General features: G+C 37.7%; 1 protein-coding gene across 3 annotated transcripts in view; it reads left to right on the plus strand.

The window, feature by feature from the left end:
* The window catches only part of ATG10 (autophagy related 10), a 275884-nt gene that overhangs the window by 29288 nt on the left and 223002 nt on the right, over window positions 1–23594 (plus strand). The window contains exon 3 of one of the 3 annotated variants that reach the window (XM_070373075.1): window positions 7922–8016. The exons of the other annotated variants lie outside the window; for them this stretch is intronic. Coding sequence (XP_070229176.1) covers window positions 7922–8016 — 95 coding nt within the window. The remainder of the gene's footprint in view (window positions 1–7921; window positions 8017–23594) is intronic. 3 annotated transcript variants of the gene reach the window in all.

A 23594-nucleotide genomic window follows, 5' to 3' on the forward strand; every position in this document is an offset into this window, starting at 1 on the left:
ATACCTATACATGACATAAAATATATCATCTTAACCATTTTTAAGTGTATAGCTCAGCAGACCAATGTGCAGTTCACATTGCTGTGCAACCAAGTTACTGAATTCTTTTCATCTTACAGAATCAAAACTCTACACACATTAAACACTAACTACTCATTCCCCTCCACCCTAACCTCTGGCAACCATCCTTCTACTTTCTATGAATTTGACTACTGTAGTTATCTCACATAAGTGGAATCAAACACTGTTTATCTTTTTGTGACTGTCATTTTGTTTAGCATGAAGTCTTCCAAATTCACCCATTATTTCTACAAATGTTGAGTTGGGATGTTAAGAAGTAGAGGACTAAACAGAGTTGGGGGTGAATTTCTGTTAAATGATGACATTTTGAATTATATGGCCTCATTCTGTTAAGAGATTTCACTTCTTTTATTTTGAAGCACAACATTATTAAGGAGGATTAAATGTATGTCTGATAAGACTAGATTTTCACCAGTCTCAAATTTGCTGATACTGTATAAATCCAACTGGATATTTCTATCAGAAACATAATCAAATTAGAAAGTAAATAGTGGAATTAATGGGGACTTCCCTATGGCTCAGTCGGTAAAGAAATCTGCCTGCAGTGCAGGAGACTACTTGAAATAAAATAAAATAAAATACAGGATACCTGGGTTTGATCCCTGTGTCAGGAAGATCCCTTGGAGAAAGAAATGGCAACCCACTGCAATATTTTTGCCCGGGAAATTCCATGGACAGAGGAGCCTGGTGGGCTGCAATCTCTGGGGTCACAAAGAGTCAGACACAGCTTAGTGACTAAACCAATAGAATTAATATCTTAAATACAGTTATTTTTCCTACCCGTTAATTTTTGTGATTTTTATACATTGAGCTGTTGGAATGAGGATTTTTATTTTAAAGGTGAAATATTAACTATCCCACTTTTTGATCTCTGTGTACGCAATATCCTTAGATTCCTTGCTAAAATTTAGTGACAGTTTTAAAGTTTATGAGAAGAATAGTCATTTCCTACAGGCTTCATAAGTATAATCTTTTTTTATGTCAAGTGAAGTGAAAGTCTCTCAGTTGTGTCTGACTCTTTGCAACCCCATGGACTATACAGTCCATGGAATTCTCTAGGCCAGAATACTGGAGTGGGTAGCCTTGCCTTTTTCCAAGGATCTTCCTAACCCAGGAAACGAACCCAGGTCTCCCACATTGCAGGTGGATTTTTTACCAGCTGAGCCACAGTTTTTTATGTGAGTAACAAATAAATGCATTTGTTGGTTTGAAATACTTAGTTTTGCTTAACTTTTATTTTTCTTCTTTCAGCTTATTAATTTTTTATATATCCCTGTATTAATCCTTTTTAGGGTGGTTGTGAGCCATTATTGCTGTTAGTTTTAGTATAATGCTGTATTTGCTCAAGTCATCTACTGTGAATTACTGACATATTGTTTCTGGCCCCAAATGTCTCTAGATAAAGATTAGATATATTGCCTTCACATAGTCTTTTGATTAGGCTGAAGTAGAGTTTTTTTTTTTTTTTAAAGCTTATCTTTGGAGATTAGGAGAAAAATGCACTTGGAACAGCATGCTGTGTTTTTGTAATAAATATTGACTCATAGTCAGTTACACTAGATTTTTCATTCATAATTTATTGTGTGTTATGATATGATCTGTCACTTAAGCATATGCAAATCTTAAGCAATCATTTCAAGAAGAACAGGTTGTATCACTTGTGAATTAAATATTTTTGAACACCATTTTTAAAGCTTATCAAGAGTATCAGAGAAAGGAAAGCTGTAATACTTTATAAATTTATCAGTTGAATTTAAACAATGATAGTAATTGTGCACATCTAACACTTAAAAGCACATTTTTGGCTAACTGTGATGTTTGGGTTCATTGGGCAGACTGGCAGGGTGTATTTCGAAAAGCCTCCTAGAGAGTTAATATTGGTAAATTTATAAAGCTCAGTATCTGACCCACAGATTCAGATAGAATGGAATGGAGCTATCTCTCAAAGAGGGATCCACTTTAAGCGATGTCAAATAATATATGTATACATACACATGTACACACACATATCCTTTGACATTTATATTCTGAGATACATGTGTGTGTGTGTGTGTGTGTGTGTATGCTAAGTCTCTCCAGTCATAGCTCACTCTTTGTGACCCTATGGACTCTAGCCCATCAGTCTCCTCCATCCATGGGATTTCCCAGGCAAGAATACTGGAGTGGGTTGTCATTTCCTTCTCCAGGGAATCTTCCCAACGCAGGGATTGAACCCGTGAGTGTCTCCTGCATTGCAGGCAGATTCTTTATTGCTGAGCTACCAGGGAAGCCCCATATATATAATACATATATATAATATAGTTAATAAACTATGCTATGCTATGCTAAGTCACTTCAGTCGTGTCCGACTCTGTGCGACCCCATAGACAGCAGCCCACCAGGCTCCCCTGTCCCTGGGATTCTCCAGGCAAGAACACGGGAGTGGGTTGCCATTTCCTTCTCCAATGCATGAAAGTGAAAAATGAAAGTGAAGTCGCTCAGTTGTGTCTGACTCTTAGCAACCCCATGGATTGCAGCCTAATAGGCTCCTCTGTCCAAGGGATTTTCCAAGCAAGAGTACTGGAGTGGGGTGCCATTGCCTTTCGCCAAATAAACTATATATATATATATATATATATATATATATATATATATATAATTAATAAATTGATATATATATATATCAGAATCTAGTTTATTGACTTATAATGAATAGAATTGTCAAATGAATCAGAATGCTTCTGTCATCACGATTCATTTTGTTTTGTAGGTGAACAAATCACAATTGCATGAATACAGAATGAGTACAAATTCTCATGTATAGTTGTATGAAACATTTAGTGGCACAATCTAAGAGTGGCATCATACATCTTGCTCTGCAGTAGGAATAATCTTACCATTTGAGGCCAAATTGTTTAAAGTATGTAGGGTAAAAATCTCTTTCTTAAACAGTGTAGTGGGCAACACCAGTATTTCCTCCACTGATCTTTTTTTTTTTTTGAGTTTTCATAACTGACCAGTCTCTTTTGGTTGCTGTTTGATTATAGTTAGACTGGGGAGCTGTTCTCTCTCTTTTAGGGTAATTTGCCCATCTGCTCTGATCTCTTATGAGTTAATTTCATGCTTGAACTCAGAAATGCTTATTTCAAAAGCCTTGGACTAGGCCTCCAGTTACAGACAACATTACCCTGATCTTTAATGTTTGGAGAGAGAGAAAAAAAAATCGTAAAAGAATCACATTACTCTAATACAATTGTGGTTGCTTTGCTGAATTTCCTTCACATGTAGGCTTTCATTTTTAGGTTCTCTTAAACATGTGTTACTGTATTTCCCAATTGGGATTTTAATGGTTGCTGTTTTAAATTTAAAATATTGGAGTGAAATTACGTATCTGCAACATTGTCTTTCCTTTTAGAAACAGAATAGATGCTCACTTTAAAGATTGATTCTGCTGGATATGTTTTGCAACTAGTTACCTAAATGAACTGTCTTACTACATCTAGTGCTTTTGAAAATAATGATTTGGTGCTTTCCATGTCATCTGACATAGCAAAAATACGGTTTCTTTTCCGATATTTATGGCTTCATTTTGTGACAATTTCCAGAACTAATTGTGTGCTGTAACAGCAATAACATGTATTCTTGCTTTATAGCATCACTTTGTAAGTATATAGCAGTCTTCTTTTCTTCATTTTGTGTCAGGATAACTTGAATAAATGAATAAACTTAGGCACCAAGATAACAATTGACTTGCCCAAGTTTGAGCTACAACTGAAGCAAGAACCCAGGTCTTTGAACACTACAATACCATATTTCATATATAATATTATTTTTCTAAATATTAATAATAGTCTTTATGCAAAGTTTAGTTACATAAGTGATCTCATACATTTTAGACTTCTGTATCCTCAAGCTTAATATAATCAAATTTGAGCTCATATCTTTCAACCTTTTCTCAGTTGAATTCTTTGTTTTAGTAGACGGCTCTACCATCATTCTGGCTCAGGCCATAAAACTGAAGAATTTTACATTCATTGTCTCCTCAATACCTAGACCTTTTGGATCATTATATTCACTTAAAAATCTCTCACATTGACTTACCTCTGCCTCCTCTGTCCTCCTTTTCCATTGCTACTGTTTTGGCTCAGACCGTTGTTTCTGCTTTCTGTCTCTACTCTTGTACTCTGCCAACCTGACTTCCACCCTGCCAAAGTGATCTGTCTATAAAACACAATTCCAATCCATTACTCCCTGGTTAAAATCCTTAAGTGATGCTTTGTTATTTCAGGATATAGTTCAAGCTCCTTATCTAAGCATATGCAGCTCATGCCCCCAAAAGATATATTCTTTTGAGTCTGGCTTTGTTTGCTCAGCATTCATTTATGCATAGCTTTAGGGTCAGCAAGTGGACAGCAAGTTATGCTGGGACACCTGAGCATGATGGATGGAGTAAGACTTCCACCCTTCCTGAAGGACTGTGTGTGGGATGCGGAACACATTCAAATTTCAGACAGGTTTATACTCTGCCCTGCTTTCTAGTTTCTCCCATGTCCTCTGTTCATGTGAACAACCTCACCATCAGCCCAGGACTTGAAGACAGTGTAGTTTTCTTGAGATATGTGGGTGGGAGGCAGCCAGGGTTGTTAGCAGAGTTCAAGACCCTCTTGGTCTCTCTTTTCCAGGATCTACCTAGTTTACCTTTTGGTTTTGTTGTTGGGAGGCTGCTTGTCCCAACTGGGATGGCTCCCTCAGACTTGCTCCTGAGATTGCTACTTCTGCTGGTGATGCTGCTAGACTGCATATTTTCATCTTTGGCTCCAAAACAATTTGAGTCTTTCCAGCCTTGAAGCTGCCCTAGCTTGCAGTCTAGGGAGACCGCTCGCCCCGACCACTGACCACAGGGGAGGGATAGTAGCAGCCCCAGGCAGGAGTGTCACAGAGTCCCACTGTTCTTACCCTAATTTCAGCAGTGTTTCATGAATAAGTGCTTCTTACTGTGTTTGATTTTGGTTGATTACCAGATTCCTGAAATGGTTACTTTTTAAAAATAATTTTGAACACTTTCAAAGTTGTTTTTTGGAGATTTGGCATCCAGTCTCCTGAGGCCACAGGGTGATTTTAATTTCCATTTTTCTAAAAACTAGTTCATTTGAGCACCTTTTCATGTTTGTTAGTTTATCATACGATCCTTTGTGATTTGTTTGGTTAAGTCTTTTGCCCATAATCACTAAATATTTTTTAGAGATTAAATTTAAGCAGATAGGTAACACTGACCCTAAGTTTGGCTTAGATGCCTTCTTCTTCTCTGTATTTTCATAGAACTGATGCATGGTTTTATATGGTGGTTATCTGTATCTGATTCTCCATGGTAGTCTCAAAGCTCCTTGACTACAGGAATTTTGTTTCTATATCCTTGGTGCTTAGCATAGTAAGCACTCTGTATGCATTTTTTAAAAATTGAATTAAAATCATATAAACTGGAATTCTGCCAGATTTTTTATTCGTGTAAATACATTTCATTATATTTCATTTCACAGTGGGTCATTGACTAGTATTTAAAAACCTATTTGTTTTATAAGAAATTTCATTTAGTAAGTAATATTCCTTATTAGTAGAATGAATCATTGGGTCCAGTGTTATTATGTAATGTCATCAGTGACTTCTAAGTTTATTGCTGCTAAACTCTGGTAAATTGTTTGATCTTTCAGTAGTATTTGACAAGGATTGATCATACTTTTCTCCTTGATATATTCATTTGGTATCCTTAGTCTTTTGATTTACTGCCTAAATTATTCTTCATTCTTTTTTAGTCTCCTTTTCTGTTTTTTCTTTTTTCCACAACCTCATAATGTTAGTGCTCAGGTCTTGTTTATTCTCTTGTTTAGCTAATCTCATGACCCTGGAGGTCATCATTTAAATTGTAACAAATGGTAATTACTCCTAAATGTATACCTCTTGTCCAGACTTCTCTCTTGAATTCCAGATTCATAAGGCCAACTTCTTACTTAACGTTTCTACTTTGATGTCTCCACTTAGTCTCAACATGTCCAAAATTAAACTCTAATAAATCTCCTCCCAGACTTTCTCCTTTCAACTGATGGCAATTCCAGTTTTTCAGTTGTTTGGACTACTGGAGATATCCTTCACTTCTGTATTTCTCTCTTATTCCCCATCCTGTTGCCTCCACCTTCTAGGTATTCTGATACCTAGAATCAGACCATTTCTCATTATCTCCCTTACTTCCCAGGTGGCTCGGATGTTAAAGAATCTGCTTGCAGCGCTGGGAGACATGGATTTGATTCCTGGGTCAGGGAGATCCTCTGGAGAAGGGCATGGCTACCCACTCCAGTATTCTTGCCTGGAGAATTACATGGACAGAGGAGCCTGGAGGGCTACAGTCCCTGGGATTGCAAAGAATCAGACATGACTGAATGACTGACACACACACACACCTGCTACTGCTCTGGTGAAGCATCAACTTTTACTAGAATTACGTTCCCAACCACCTAACCATCAGCCTGCTTCCACCCTTGTATTCCTATGGTGTAACCCATTTAAAATGGGAGTCATATTGTATCAGTCACTTCTCAATTCTAAGTGAAAGCCAAAGCATTTACAGTCACCTGTAAACTTTGTGATCTGCTCCCTCCGCACTCTCTTACTTTTCTGACATCACTTCCTACTTCCCTCCTTTCATTCACAACCATCCAGGCAAACTGACTTTCTTGCTGTTCCTCAAACACACCAGACAAACACTACCTCCTGGGCAGGGTCGGGGTTGGGGAGTGGTCTCTGAATTGACTGGGCCTTCTTTTAGAACATTCTTCTTCCAGATATGACTAACTGCTCCCGTTTCTCTGTCCTCCCATCCCATGTGTTCGCTCACATGTCACCTTCTTACTGAGGCTTCCCTGACCACCTTATTCAACATTTCACACTACTTGGTCTCCTTACCTACAGTCTTACTCCTGATTTTCCTTATTCTCCTCTACTCTTTTTCTCGTAATATTAGTCACCTTCTGTAACTTACTTTTTTTTTTTTTAATACCTTCAGTGAGTTTATTTTTTTAGACTCATTTTCTTTTTTTGAGAAGTATAGAACAAAATACAATTATTAGAGGACAGCTCAGTTCAGTTCAGTTGCTCAGTCGTGTCTGACTCTTTTCAACCCCAGGAACCACAACACGCCTGGCCTGCCTGTCCATCACAAACAGCCAGAGTCCACCCAAACCCATGTCCACTGAATCGGTGATGCCATCCAACCATCTCATCCTCTGTTGTTCCCTTCTCCTCCTTGCCCTCCATCTTTCCCAGCATCAGGGTCTTTTCAAATGAGTCAGCTCTTCACATCAGGTGGCCAAAGTATTGCAGTTTCAGCTTCAACATCAGTCCTTCCAATGAACACCCAGAACTGATCTCCTTTAGGATGGACTGATTGGATCTCCTTGCAGTCCAATGGACTCTCAAGAGTCTTCTCCAACACCTCAGTTCAAAAGCATCAATTCTTCGGCGCTCAGCTTTCTTTTTAGTCCAACTCTCACATCCATACATGACCACTGGAAAAACCATAGCCTTGACTAGATGGACCTTTATTGACAAAGTAATGTCTCTGCTTTTAAATATGCTATCTAGGTTGGTCATAACTTTCCTTCCAAGGAGTAAGCATCTTTTAATTTCATGGCTGCAGTCACCATCTGCAGTGATTTTGGAGCCCCAAAAAACAAAGTCAGCCAATGTTTCCACTGTTTCCCCATCTATTCGCCATGAAGTGATGGTACTGGATGCCATGATCTTAGTTTTCTGAATGTTGAGCTTTAAGCCATCTTTTTCACTCTTCATTTTCACTTTCACTTTCATCAAGGTTCTTCAGTTCTTCTAAACTGTCTGCCATTAGAGGACAGCTGCTCTACAATACTGTGTTGGCCTCTGCCACACATCAGCACAAATCAGCTACAGGTATACATATTATGTTTATTGTTTAATGTCTCTTTTCTACTGTTTAATCTATGAGGATAGAGATCTTTGTTTGCTGATATGCCCAAAGCAGCTGAAATATCACTGGGTATAAAGTAGATACACAGACATATTTGTTAAACGAATGATTGAATATCTGACTTTCTGGGAAAAAAATATCTACACTTTGAAGAATTTTATTAGACAAAAAGTTTTATTTGAAAAAATATGAGAAATTTTAAAAAATGCCAATGTTCTTCTTTTATCCCTTAATTGATGAATTAGGATCCATGAAAACACCATAAAATTTACATAAAAAGTTAATAAGTATCATTCAAATAACCTCTTCAGGGCAGTCTTTTTAATAAAACTGGCATTTCTGTATAAATGGAATTTTCTATAATGATATGCAGTATAGTAGAATTTAATGCATACTTTAGATTTTAAAATAACCATGTAACAGTGTGTTGAGTGGGACCTTTTTATCTTGTTCCCGATTTGCAGCTAAGGCCCCAAGCTGAGGACAAAAGACTTTGAATAACTAATTTTCTATATTTGGATAGCTATGAATAATCTACTAGCCACTGGGGCCAGAAACTTGCCTGCAGAGACTGCTCAGAGGAACCATTCCTGAAGAACTGGCATTTTCCACCCTATTCCAATATGAGAATAGAATTCAGCAGAGCAGAAATGCACAGTTTGTAATGAGAAATGATTCCCTCCCTCCCAAATTTCTTTTAGTTCCCCAAAGAACCACTTGTAAAGAGTATGGGGTACTTTCAAGTTGGGAGGGGGGTCATTCATTGTTTGGTTGAACATTTGTTTCTCCATGGACTTGCTGATCTGCCATGTTTTTTTTTTTTTTTTTTTTTTTGCTGGAGCAGGACTAAAGGGAATTGATGGTAGTAGTTGGGGGCAGAGGATACTGTTTAATCTGTTTAATATGGTCACTTCATAGAGTAGCTGTGCTGAACCTAGTTTTTCCTTGTCCTGCTCAGGCCAGGAGGGCGTAGAGGGACCTCAGCAGTGGAAAAGGACAGATAGTTACTGTCTAGATCAGGTAAATGTCCCTGTAGGATCTTCTGAAGAGCCCATTTAATCACTCATGAAGGAGCTAGCAGCTACATGCCTGCCATTTGCAGGAGCAGTGACACCCAGTCATTGTCAGCCAGAGGAGCAACAGCAGACAACAAGGAGAGGACTGTGACTGCATATAGTTGAGTAAGGGGAAGATCTTCTTTCCTACTTCCAGTTTTCAAGCCATGGGCTTCTGGAAGAAGTAGTGAGAGGCAGCTTTCTCTGAGCAGGACAATGCTTCTTTTCTCCATTCTAAGCTGCAGAGACTGTGGGTTGAACTACAGGGAAAAAAGAGCTTCAAATTCATTTTGAGCCTGAAATCTTCAAAATAGCAAAAATAATACAAGATTGAGTCTTAATTATCTGAAGTTTCAAATTCTAATAACTGAAAGCATCTAAAAAGTATAGAATGGAACCAAATTGTTTTTAAGGATCCCTAATATATCAGTTGTGGGCTTTCCTGGTGGCTTAGTGGTAAAGAACCCACCTGCCAATGTAGGAGATGCAGGTTCGATCCCTAGTTCTGGAAGATCCCCTGGAGAAGAAATGGCAACCCACTCCAGTATTCTTGCCTGGGAAATCCCATAGACAGGGGAGCCTGGTGGGCTACAGTCCATGGGTCACAAAGAGGTTGGACACAACTTGTTGACTAAACAACAATAGCAACAATATATCACTTAGGTATTACAGCATAATAAATCATTATAAAACTTAGTGGTTTAAAACAACCACCATTTATTATTTCTCAAATATCTACCAGTTGGCCGGACTATTCTGCTGACCTATGGTAGGCTCAGTTGATGTCCACAGGGCTTACTTAGGTATGTACGAGATTGGCCAAAATGTTCCATTGGGTTTTTCCATAACGTCTCATGGAAAAACCCAATGAACTTTTTTTGGCCAACTCAATACAATCCAGCTGAGTATTGGCTTGGAGCTGGCTTGTCTAAGAGGGCCTCACAAAGAAGGGTGATTCAGCCTGGTTCTGTGTTTCAGCAGGTTGGCCTGAACTTGTTCTCATGGCAGTGGTTAGGGTCCAAATGAAGAAAGTAGAAACACTCAAGCACTCTTGCAGACCTCCACTTGAGCTTTTCTTGGGTGGAGGTGGGGTCAAGCTCAGAGTCAGTGTGGAAAGGCACTGCTGAAGGACAACGATATAGGGAGGTGTAAAAAATTGGGCTCACTAAGGGTCGCAAAGAGTCGGACATGACTGAGCAACTGAACAACAACAACAAAGACAATTGATCAGCAACACTTATCAAGTGAGAAAGAAGATTCCACACAGGAGTGCTAAGAGCAGTTACTGGAAAAAATAAATCCCTTTCATACTTTTGCTCTGAGAAGTAGATCCCTTAATCATTGATTATAATTGATTTGAACTACATAGGCTCTTAAGACAGAGACTGTTTCTTCTGTATATTCTTTCTAATGTATGAGTTTACCCCAATCTTTAAATATTTAAAGATTGAGTTTACTCCAGCCTTTAAAGTCATTGTTTAAAGATTCTGATGTTTTAATTTGGGAGGTCACACTGAATTTGAATATATGTAATCTACACAATAGATCGGTTGGTAATATCTAAATTCATATACAGAAAATGTGTGGAATTTGGAGATGAATGGCAGAAGGTATAACAAGGAAAGTTATAAGAGGTTGCCTCTGGGTAGGCTGACCAGAGAATGGGGAGGAATAAAAAGGGGGTTACTGATTTTTGTTATAACTGCTTTTTAGTACAGCTTGACTTTTTAAATTATGTACTAAATTATTTTGATTAAAATGAGTAAAGTTTTTTTTCTAAAGAGAAAAGTCCATTTTCAAAGCACCATCATTGTGCTGTTATTTACATATAATATCTCATTTAATTTAATCCCCACAACATCTCTATGAGTTAGCAGTTATTGTATCTACTTCAGATGAGGCATGGGGGCCTAGAGAAGTTAGTGACTTGTCCAAGGTTACCTGGTCTTTATGTAAAAGGCAGTGTCAGGGTTGGAACCAACGTGTGTCTGCTTCTAAGGACTATGGACTTAACCCTCAGCTTGCAGTTTAATACTGAGTTCATCTAACTCAGTTAGAAGCTAAAGTTTAATCTGTTCTATACCAGAGGCCCATGTTATTTTGTAGCTGAGAGAAGAGAACTGGGATATATATATTTTTCTTCCTACTTTGAAATTTTAGTTGCTTCTTAAAAACACCTAGGCTTGATATGGAAAAATAGCAGTTGAGCAAATTCTTCCAGTGAGAATATGATGACTATCTGGCATGTCTAAATTTGCTCTGAGGAAAAAGCTTTTATTTAATAATTTCAGTATTAGATGCTTGGATTTTAGATATTGGATTATAGTAACACCGATGTTTAGATTTTTATTAAAAGGTCTATTTGTAATAAAGAAAAGCATTTATAGTTAGGAGTTTGATTAAGATGAACTGTTTTGTTTTCATGAATTTTTCAAGTTATCAGTATCCAGCTGTATTAGCTTTAGGTGTTAAATTTGGTACAAACTTCATATACTAATTGCCCTTAACAGTTTGCTGTAGATATTTACTGCAAAATGTCATTGAAAAGACAGATTTAATGTATTAGTTTAGTATACATGGTGATTTAAAGATTAAAATATGTTAAATAAACTGTGTTAGAAATTATAAATAAACTAAAATGAGTAAAATTATCCTTAAATTGTTAAACAAGTCTTCACATTTAATGTTACATTAATGAGTTTTGTACAGAGACTGTTTAGAATAAAATCTCTTTTTCATCAGATATTGCACATATGCCTTCACTGTTTGCTTTTCTTCAAAGTAAAACTTAATGAAACAGCTAATAAAACCCAATTTTGCTCCTGATTCTCAAAAGAGGCAAGCCCTTGAAGTGCACCCACTGTTTATTCTTTTGCACTGGTTTTTGCTACTTTTCAGCATGTAAATTTTCCTGTAATGGAAAACAGTCAAAGCTATTAAACCGTTTCTTCCAAGTTTTATAAACCCAGTGTTTATTTCTTATTTGTAAAGCAATTGCACAATGGAAACATGCTTTGCACACATACAGAGATGTTTTGTTTGGTCTCAGATCTTCATGTTCACCTCCTGCTGACTTCAGGAGGGTGTAGTGCATGTGCATTTAAATAGATCTTTATTATGTAAATAATCAAGAACCAGAGTATGGGTTTTAACTACCCTAAAAAAATGAGAGGTTTCAAAATGAAAGGCACATGTAAAACACCTAGACTGTGTTACTCTCATAAACCTGAAAGTATATTCGATTAGTGAATGGCTTATGAAAAAAGATCATCTTCTATGGATTAGAAATCTATAGATGGCAGATGTGTATATACCCCAAGTGGCTTTCTCAATAACCATAGCATATGGCATTCTCTATCTTCGTGCATCTTTATGGGGAGGATTGTTTGCCTCTGGTGATAGGATGGAGGTAGATATTTGGGTTGGGATAAGAGAGGCAGTGCTACTCAGTGTGGTCCTATATTGGTACCAATGCAAGAGACAAGTAAAGAAATTGAAAACAAGTACTTAGAAACTTGTGAGTAATTTGACAGAGTAATTTTATATCTGTCAAATATAATTTTAAAAAAAGATACTGATTATGGAAGAGGCTATGCATGAGTGGGGGCAGGGGATTTATAGGAAATCTCTGTACCTTCATTTCAAATTTGCTGTGAACCTAAAAGTACTCTAAAAAATAGTTCTTCTTCTTCTTCTTCTTCTTTTTTTTAGTTGGGGCTCATATTTTGTATGCTTTGGATTTTTCAATTTAATTTTTTTTTCCTGGTAATTCATTTTTAGTGTTTTTCACAAAAGTATGTCTATGACAGATTGGAAATAAAAATCCTGATCTTTCACCACAGATGGTTTGAAAAGCATTTGGTCTAAGATGAGATTTTCAAATGTTGATTTATGTCCTTTTGCCCCATTATATAACATTAGATATTAAAATTTGAATAAAAAGTAATTCCCATACTCTCACAAAACAGCTTGATGACATCAAATGGTTAATGAGCTAAGTGCTGGAAAGTGGAACCTGAAGTGGAAATATCCTTTAAATATTATTTAATTTTGGTTGTACTGGCTCTTTGTTGTTGCATGTGGGCTTTCTATAGTTGTAGTGAGCAGGGGCTGCTCTTTGTTGTGGTGTGTGGGCTTCTCATTGAGGTGGCTTCTCTTGTTGAGGAGCACAGGCTCTAGGCACATGGGCTTCAGGAGTTGTGACACATGGGCTCTGTAGTTGTGGCTCGTGAGCCTTAGTTGCTCCACAGCATGTGGAATCTTCATGGGCCAGAGATTGAACCCAAGTCCTCTGCACTGGCAGGAGGATTTTTATCCACTGTACCATCAGGGAAGTCCTGAAGTGGAGCTATTCTGATTCCTATGAAGAGCAGGTCCTTATGCTCTAGTGACCATTGAGTGAAAGTTGGTGTTGATATTCTCATAAGAAAATCTAGTAAGAAAAACCTGACTAGACTCTTGTGTCCAAATGGAAGTAGGGCCTTGCCAAAATATATTTTTAAAGATTAGGGTAGATTTGGACTTCCTTCGTGGTCCAGTGGTTAACACTCTGTGTTTCCATTGTAGGGGTCACAGATTCTTTCTACCCCTGGTTGGGGAACTAAGATGTGTATGCTCTGTTCAGTTCACTCAGTCGTGTTTGACTCTTTGTGACCCCATGGACTGCAGCATGCCAGGCTTCCCTGTCCATCACCAGCTCCCGGAGCTTGCTCAAACTCATGTCCATCAAGTCGGTGATACCATCCAACCATCTCATCCTCTGTCGTCCCCTTCTCCTCCTGCCTTCAATCTTTCCCAGCATCAGGGTCCTTTCCAAAGAGTCAGTTCTTCACATCAGGTGGCCAAAGTATTGGAGTTTCAGCTTCAGCATCAGTCCTTCCTATGAATACCCAGGACTGATTTCCTTTAGGATTGACTGGTTTGATCTCCTTGCAGTCCAAGGAACTCTCAAGAGTCTTCTCCAATATAACATTTCAAAAGCATCAGTTCTTTAGTGCTCAGCTTTTCTTTATGGTACAACTCTCACATCCATACGTGACTACTGCAAAAACCATAGTTTAGACTAGACGGACCTTTGTTGGCAAAGTAATGTTTCTGCTTTTCAATATGCTGTCTATGTTGGTCATAGCTTTTCTTCTAAGGAGCAAGTGTCTTAATTTCATGGCTGCAGTCACCATTTGCAGAGATTTTGGAGCCCCCCCAAATAAAGTCTCTCACTGTTTCCACTGTTTCCCCATCTATTTGTCATGAAGTGATGGGACTGGATGCCATGATCTTACTTTTCTGAATGTTGAATTTTAAGCCTACTTTTTCACTCTGCTATTTAACTTTTATCAAGAGGCTCTTTAGTTCTTCGTTTTCTGCCATAAGGATGGTATCATCTGCTTATCTGAGGTTATTGATATTTTTCTGGCAGTCTTGATTCCAGCTTGTGCTTCATTCAGCCCAGCATTTTGCATGATGTACTCTGTAAATGAGTTAAATAAGCAGGGTGACAATATACAGCCTTGACATACTCCCTGTCCTATTTGGAACCAGTCTGTTGTTCCATGTCCAGTTCTAACAGTTGCTTCTTTCCTGCATACAGATTTCTCAGGAGGCAGATAAAGTGATCTGGTATTCCCATCTCTATAAGAATTTTCCATAGTTTGTTGTGATCCACACAATCAAAGGCTTTGGCGTATTCAGGAAAGCATAAATGGATATTTTTTCTGGAGCTCTCTTGCTTTTCTAATGATCCAGCGGATGTTGGCAATTTGATCTCTGGTTCCTCTGTCTATGCTCTGTAGCATGCCCGCCCCCCCCCCCCCCCCCGCGCCAGTAATCACAGTAGGTTTTAGGGGGAAAAAAGGAAAGAACAGAGAAAGTTGAGTTATGTACTTTGTGGCAATTTTGATGGATCAGAAACTTTGGACCACAGTAATAGGATATAATGTGGGCCTGGACAACACAGAAGAGGTAGTAATGGAAGAGCATCAGCTGACAAGTTTCGTTTACTTCTCACTTTCACTTAGTGTATCTTAGTGCTACTAAAAACCATTTTGAGGCATGCCTCTTCTTATGCATTTTATTCATCGCTGATACCTGGACAAGCAATCAGAATATAAAGTTTAGATTTATGTTATGTAACCTCAAGTCATAAAAATGTTCATAGGTCATAGAAATAGGGGTTTAGAAGGTCATATCATTCACCTTGTTGCAAATGCTGTTTCTGTTAAGATTGCTTATGATGCATTAGTTTTTTGGTAGCCACTCTCTGGGTCTTGCCTTTGAGAATGGGGTGTGCCATAAGGGAGATGTCCTGAGCATAGCATGCAAGAAGCATAGGTCTCAATCCCTGATGGAGCTGGGATGAGACTTACCCAGAGGACTGTCTAAGAATATGCTGAGTTTGGTAGAGAGATAAACTGATACAGGAGAAAGCTGAAAGTTGACTTACTAGATCAGAGCTTCCTAATTGCCATGCCATGTACATTGCTGTGCCGTGCACAGGTTACGGGTTAATTCAAGATACTACGGTCCTTGTGTTTTGTACACTTGTTCGGAAATTTATAGTAATTAAAATGATATTTGAGTTCCATTTGAGTAGTTCCCTATGTAAACTCTATAAATTCAATAATTATTTTGGACCGAAAAGCTTTAGTTGTGGTACTTGTGGCCTGGAAGTTCTCTATAGTATCCACATCACATTATACATACCCTTGACATTAGATCTGGAGTCATTTCAGTATGTCTGATTATAAGCTTGTGATATATTTATTAGTAAGCTTTTAAAAATTCTTAAAATTGTGATAACAAAAGTATATAAAACATAAAGTATACCATTTTTAGCATTTACATTAAAATATTTTTAAATTATGGGAAAAAATATTAACCCATTTTTAAGTGGCCCAGAACTGTACAAAAAAGATAATGACCCAAATAATCACAATGGTATGATCACTCACCTAGAGCCTGACATCCTGGAATGCGAAGTCAAGTGGGCCTCAGGAAGTATCACTACAAACAAACCGAGTGGAGGTGATGGAATTCCAGTTGAGCTATTTCAAATCCTAAAAGATGATGCTGTGCAAGTGCTGCACTCAATATGCCAGCAAATTTGGAAAACTCAGCAGTGGCCATAGGACTGTAAAAGGTCAGTTTTTATTCCAATCCCAGGGAAAGGCAATGCCAAAGATGTTTAAACTACTGCACAATTGCACTCATCTCACATGCTAGCAAAGTAATGCTCAAAATTCTCCAAGCCAGGCTTCAGCAATGTGTGAACTGAGAACTTCCAGATGTTCAAGCTGGATTTAGAAAAGGCAGAGGAACCAGAGATCAAAGTGCCAACATCCACTGGATCATCAAAAAACCAAGAGAGTTCCAGAAAAACATCTATTTCTGCTTTGTTGATTATGCCAAAGCTTTTGACTGTGTGGATCACAATAAACTGTGGAAAATTCTGAAAGAGATGGGAATACCAGACCACCTGACCTGCCTCTTGAGAAATCTGTATGTAGGTCAAGAAGCAACAGTTAGAACTGAAGGTGGAACAACAGACTGATTCCAAATAGGAAAAGCAGTATGTCAAGGTTGTATACTGTCACCCTGCTTATTTAACTTATTTGCAGAGTACATCATGTGAAATGCCAGGCTGGATGAAACACAAGCTGGAATCAAGACTGCCGGGAATAATATCAATACCCTCAGATATGCAGATGACACCACCCCTATGGCAGAAAGCGAAGAACTAAAGAGCCTCTTGATGAAAGTGAAAGAGGAGAGTGTAAAATCTGGCTTAAAACTCAACATTTAAAAAATGAAGGTCATGGCATCCAATCCCATCAGTTCATGGCAAATAGATGAGAAAACAATGGAAACAGTGAGAGACTTTATTTTGGGGGGCTCCAAAATCACTGTAGATGGTGACTGCAGCCATGAAATTAAAAGACAGTTGCTCCTTGGAAGAAAAGCTATGACCAACCTAGATAGCATATTAAAAAGCAAAGACATTAATTTGCTGACAAAGGTCTGTCTAGTCAAAGCTATGGTTTTTCGGGTAGTCATGTATGGATGTGAGAGTTGGACTATAAAGAAAGCTGAGCGCCCAAGAATTGATGCCTTTGAACTGTGGTGTTGGAGAAGACTCTTGAGAGTCTCTTTGACTGCAAGGGGATCCAATCAGTCCATCCTAAAGGAAATCAATCCTGAATATTCATTGGAAGGACTGATGCTAAAGTTGAAACTCCAGTACTTTGGCCACCTGATGTGAAGAAATGACTCATTGGAAAAGGCTCTGATGCTAGGAAAGATTGAAGGCAGGAGAAGAAGGGGACGACAGAGGATGAGATGGTTGGATGGTATCACCGACTTGATGGACATGAGTTTAAGCAAGCTTAGGGAGCTGACGATGGACAGGAAAGCCTGGCGTGCTGCAGTCCATTTGGTCGCAGGGAGTTGGACACCACTGCGCAACTCAACTGAACTCAACTGGAAAGTAGTACATTTTGGTAGTGTTCAGTACATTCATATTGTTGACAGTCATTACTAGTGCCCTTCTCCAGTACTTTTTCATTTTGGTAAACTGAAACTCTTTACTCACAAAATAACTCCTTCCACCCAGGCCCAGTAACCACCATTCTACTTTCTTTTCTATGAACTTGACTGCTACCTCATTTAAGTGGAATCATGTATTTGCCCTTTTACAACTGGTTTATTTTGCTTTAGCATAATGTCCTCAGGGTTCATTCATGTTATAGTATATGTTATAATTTTCTTCCTTCTTAAGGCTGAATAATATTGTAAATATACTATGTTTTATTTATTCATTCATCTTTTGATGGATATTTGCATTGCTTCCATCTTTTAAGATTTTTTTTAATGTATGTAAATATTTTAATTTTAATTTTAATTTAGTTTGGTATCAACATCATCACCATCATTTTATAATTTTTCTGACTTAGAGCTTATATATGATCATTTTTATTACTTTTATTATCATTTTCTCATACTGTTACTAAATAAAACATTAATTCTGTTGCTTTTTAATTTGCTTACTTACTTTACTTGGTTTTTGCTTTTGGTGTTAATAATTAGCCAAAATCACATTCTTGTTAGAATTTTATAATAATATATGTTTGTTTTTTGAAATTAAAAAAATGTTTTTAAAAATTCAGATAATAATGTAATTTAATTAAGGTGACTCATTGAAAGGCTTTCTAGTTTCAGAAAATAAATTGTCAAAATATTTTAATCATATACAAGTTTATGCATTATATTTATTTGTAAAATATTTCAAAGTTTTAATTTTTGGAGTGAACAAAAGGCAATGATTATTCATTTGAGTTTACATGAAGTTTGTTTTTAAAACTTTAATTAGCATAGATTTCCTATTTCTGTAAGTAGATTTTATGTAGTTGTAAAAGCCTATTGGCCCTATTATTTCTTCTAATATTTATTCATATATTAGTTAATTGTAATATTTTAAGGACTTCTGTGGCTAAGACAGTAAAGAATCTGCCTGCAATGCAGGAGACCTGGGTTGATCTCTGGGTCAGGAAGATCCCCTGGAGAAGGGAATGTCTACACACTGTTGTATTCTTGCCTGGAGAATTCCATGGACAAAGGATCCTGGCAAGCTACAGTCCATGGGATCACGGAGTTGGACACAACTGAGTGACTAACACTCTCACTTTCATAATATTTAAAGAATATTTAAATTTTACAGCTATTATACTTACTTTTCAATGAGTTTCACAAAGAAATACAGTATCAAAAAAACTTGAAGTCACTGCTGCTGCTAAGTTGCTTCAATTGTGTCTGACTCTGTGGGACCCTATAGACGGAAGCCAACCAGGCTCCCCTGTCCCTGGGATTCTCCAGGCAAGAACACTGGAGTGGGTTGCCATTTCCTTCTCCAATGCATGAAAGTGAAAAGTGAAAGTGAAGTTACTCATCTGTGTCCGATTCTTAGCGACCCCATGGACTGCAGCCTACCAGGCTCCGCTGTCCATGGGATTTTCCAGGCAAGAGTACTGGAGTGGGGTGCCATTGCCTTCTCCGTGAAGTCACTAATTAGGTAATGAAATGAGAATTATCTCCACCTTTGATGTGTGTGCTCTGTAACTTTTTTCCCCTTAGCCTAAATGCCTTTCTGGAAAGAAAAGTTATCAGATGAAGACAAGATATCAAGCAAACTGCACTGACACTTCACCTTTGAAACTCATCCTGTTCAGGGAAAGACGAACTTTTTAAAATTTTGAAAAAGCAATGCAAAAATCAAAGCTATTTTGAGATTGTTTCTAACAATGAACTATTTCAATGTATTTAGGTCAAGGTAAAAATCAAAATAAGACAGTTGAGTGGTCACATCATTAAAAGTTGAAGCCAAGCTGCCTTGCACTAGGATGGAAGCCCTCATTTGACCAGCCAGGCTGGAAACTTTTGCAAATAAAGCAAAAGAGGTAGAGGTAGCACTGTCAGATGATAGTATTTGTAAATGTATTGATGATATGTCATATGGCATAAAGACAAAACTAACCCAGATAATTATTAAGTCAAATGAGCTTTTATTGCAGATTAATGAATCTACACGTTAGCAACTGCCAAATTCCAGCCCAGTTAGAATTCCTAAAGAGAAATGCTAGGGAGAATATTGGTTCTCTGTAAAGAAGTACCAAAACAAATTACTGAGGATGAAATATTGCAGGTGGTAAATTCATACTTTAAGATATGAAACAAATAAGGTATTATGGAAACATGCTTGAATTTGTATTACTGGTAGAATGACTGCAGCGACAGGAAGCTATAATGGTTGCACATCAAGAGTCATGAAAACACTGAGATTCAAAGAATATGATGTTTTATTCAAAGAGAAAGTCTTTGTGTAAAAGTTTGCCTGTATATGAGCTTCACATAGTGTGATGTATCAAAAGGGAGAATCTAATGTAGCTGAAGCTGCTTCACTCACATCTATTTTTGGCTTCATGTGAAGAAATGGGATTGGAATACGACTTTCCGCTGTTTATTACTAAATAAAGGCCAGTAAATGTCCAGTGAAGAGTTTTGTCAAAGTTTATGAACTAGAAGGAAAATTGGAACTTTTTTTGGTAAGCAATTCTTACTTTGAAAATTTGTTGAAAGATAGTTATTTGACTTAGGGAATTCCCTGGTGGTTCAATGATTAGGACTCCTCACTATGCATGGTGGCAAAACAAAAAAACAAAAACTTAATTAGCTGAAAGAATGAACCTAATTAGTAGAAAATTACCAGGATCTCATGATAATGTATTCACATGTACTGATAAAGTTTATGGATTCAAGTAAAAAATTCGGCCTTGGAAATGAGGAATTAAGAAAGATTCACTTGTAGTATTTAGTCAGCATTGCTAAAGGGTTTCCCTGGTAGCTCAGTCGGTAAGGAATCTGCCTGCAGTGCAGGAGATCTGGGTTTGATCCCTGGGTCGGGAAGATTGCCTGCAGAAGGAAATGGCAGCCTACTCCAGTATTCTTGCCTGGAAAATCCCGTGGACAGAGAAGCTTGGCGGGCTACAGTCCGTGGGGTCGCAAGAGTCAGACACGACTTAGTGACTAAACTACCACCATTTAGTCAGTGTCACAGTTTGAATAGTAAAGAATAATTATTAAGACAAGTAGAGCAACATCTTGTGTACTTAAGGAAAAGCTACTTCATTGGTTAAGGAGTATGATTTCAGTTGTATTTACAATTTATTCATATTATCATAAGAAATTTTCACATTTCATTTGTTGATGAAAGTAAATGAAGATCTATTTGTTTTACTGGATATTGACACTTTTGAAGTCCAGTTTAGATTTGAATCATCCAAGTTCTGGTTAATGATGAGAAAGGAGTTTCCATCATGTGGAGAAAAGTGATAAATACTCCTTTATATAGAGACAGAAAGTAGATTAGCCTGGTGCTGGGAGTAGGAATAGGAATTGACTATAATAATTATATAGTATGAAGAAAATATGTTTAAGTTTTCTTAACCAGGTTTCATGTAGACACTACTAAATATCCCTCTGTTTATTCATTATACTTTTCAAATATGAATTTTTATGTGTCATGATGTGAAATGGGTTAGGAAGCACTGGACTGAATCATATGACAGGAAGGTTGAGGCAGAAATGTCAACTATGATGGGTTCCAAAGTCAATATCTAAGAGTTATCAGAAAATGGAGTACAAAGCAAGGACTGAGAGAGGGTAAAAGTTCAGGATATATATTTACCAGCTGGGCAAGTGCAGTGTCATGTCTTCTTGATGTGAGGGACAAGGGCCCGCAGTAGTATGGCAGAATGGGTAGGTGGCAGAAGGCTGATGAACCAGACTAAGCTGGGTTAAGCCAAATTGCTATTCAGATAGTTTCTAAATTATGTAGCAGAGTAAAGGCCTGCAAGGAGAAATATGTTATCTTAGCCTCCTCTGACTCACTCATGGGGATTGATCACAGTAAGTTAACACTTTAAGGAGAAGCCTACTTTTTAGAAAAAACACTCATTGACAATTACTTTGTATTAGGTTCTAACTCAGGGTTTTGTTTTTTTTTTTCTAAACTGGTTGGTAATGGTACTCGTTATTATCCCCACTTTATAGATGAAGAAACTGAGGTCATGCTTATTCAAGGTAGAACTGGGACATGAACTCAGGTAGTGTGATTTTCAAGTCTGTGTACTTAACTCCATGCCATACTGTTTCTCAAGTCTGTAGTGATCCTGACTACCCATCTCCTTTTAAACTCCCACCCCTGGTCTCAGGCAGATTGTTCTTATGGCCTGGCCTTTTGCTGTAGAGGATGTGGCCTGAAATGGATGCTATAGTAGGGCCTCCCTGAAGACTGCAATCAGATATTGTTGGGTCCCACTTCGGTTGCTTGTTTGGGGGAAAGCTATAGAATGTAGTCTAATCTTATTATTATCAGAACATTTTACTCTGTACTAGCCCATCATTTATGTAGCTCTGGTGGCCACTAACCAAATGTGGCTATTCAAATTGAAATTCAAATTAAGTAAAGTTAAATAAAATGAAAAACGTGGTTTCCTAGTTGGACTTGCTGCATATCAGGTGGCTACTGCCTACCATTTTGGATGGCACAAAGAACATTATTATCATTGCCACTGGCTTTGTTGGACAATAGCATTCACACTGGTCCCCTCTTCGAGTCTGCTCCCTCAGAAGTGAGAGCTCAGTTCCTGTTGTTTCTAACTCCTCAGGCTGCCTTCCTTCAGTGGCTGACCCCACGAATTCTGTCTTTCTTCGTAATATGAAAGATAGTGATACCAGAAAACAATCGATTTTTGTAGTCATTAGTTGGTGGTTCATACAAGATTTACTTTCTTAAAACAGTTCTGCAGTATTATTGACCTTGTTCTCCTTACCTTATCCTGCAAGTATAAGAATTACAAACTGAGTTCTAAGAAATCCCTTCATGACAGCTTGTCACACTTTGGCTCCTATTGAACCTGAAGGCACCTATATCTCTTGTGTTTGCTGTTTAGCAAGAGCTCCTGTACTTGTGTAGCTGGATTTTTTAGCCTAGTTTTAGGATTTTGCTTTTATTCATGCTAAGTATCATCTTATTTTTACCTGACTGAGATTTTTTTTTTTAATTTAAGTCTTGATTTGATCATCTGATAAGCTGTTATTATTATTATACCTAACTTTGATAAGCATACCTTTGTAGGCTGGCTAAAAAGAAGTCATGTCAAATTAATCTGTGTTGTTTTGAGAAGGTTACCGGATTGGCAGGATGCTATAGAAGGAGTAGAATAATTTAGAATGCTTTCAGGGGTGGGCCATTAGGTGAATAAGGACTGCAGACAACATAATGAATTTGAAAAACCTGAGAATATTTAGTCTGGAGAAAGATAAACTATTTAAGATATTCAAAGAACTGCGTCGAGTGAGCGCTGTCGATCAGAAGGAGAATTTATTGTTATCAGAGGAAGTTTTCAAGGTTAGTTATGAGACGTATAAAGTGTTGTTAGAATGTTCAGGGCAACACAAATGCTCCCAAGACCTTGGAGCAGCACTGCATAAGAAGGCGTAACTGCAGGATATTTCCATTCTTGAAACCACAAAAGTGAAGTGAGCCAAAAAACACAGTGGGAATTAAACGAAGTAGGGTTAAGTTTTCATTAAAGGCTGTGCCGTGCATTCACCACTCCTGGTTGCCTTGGCAACCAGGCTCCCTTGCATTCTAATGACATTATAATGAGAAAAAAACACATGCAAATGCAGTAAATAGTAATTAGAAGCAGAGCCATACACGAAGCAGTGAGCTCTACCTTGGGAAGGTCTGAGAAGGAGCTGGTGAAGGGTTTACACTGAAGACAAAGAAGGAGGTGAAGAAAAATGAGTTATGTGCAAGAGTTAAGTTGAGTCTACATGGAATGTGCCTTAGAATTTGTCTCCTGCAAATACCTGTTGTTTCTCCAAGCAGAATTTAGTCAAAGTCAGAAGTCACGCAGTTGTACATCCACATT

Source organism: Bos mutus, chromosome 7 (assembly GCF_027580195.1).
Source record: "Bos mutus isolate GX-2022 chromosome 7, NWIPB_WYAK_1.1, whole genome shotgun sequence".
Classification (NCBI taxonomy): domain Eukaryota; kingdom Metazoa; phylum Chordata; class Mammalia; order Artiodactyla; family Bovidae; genus Bos; species Bos mutus.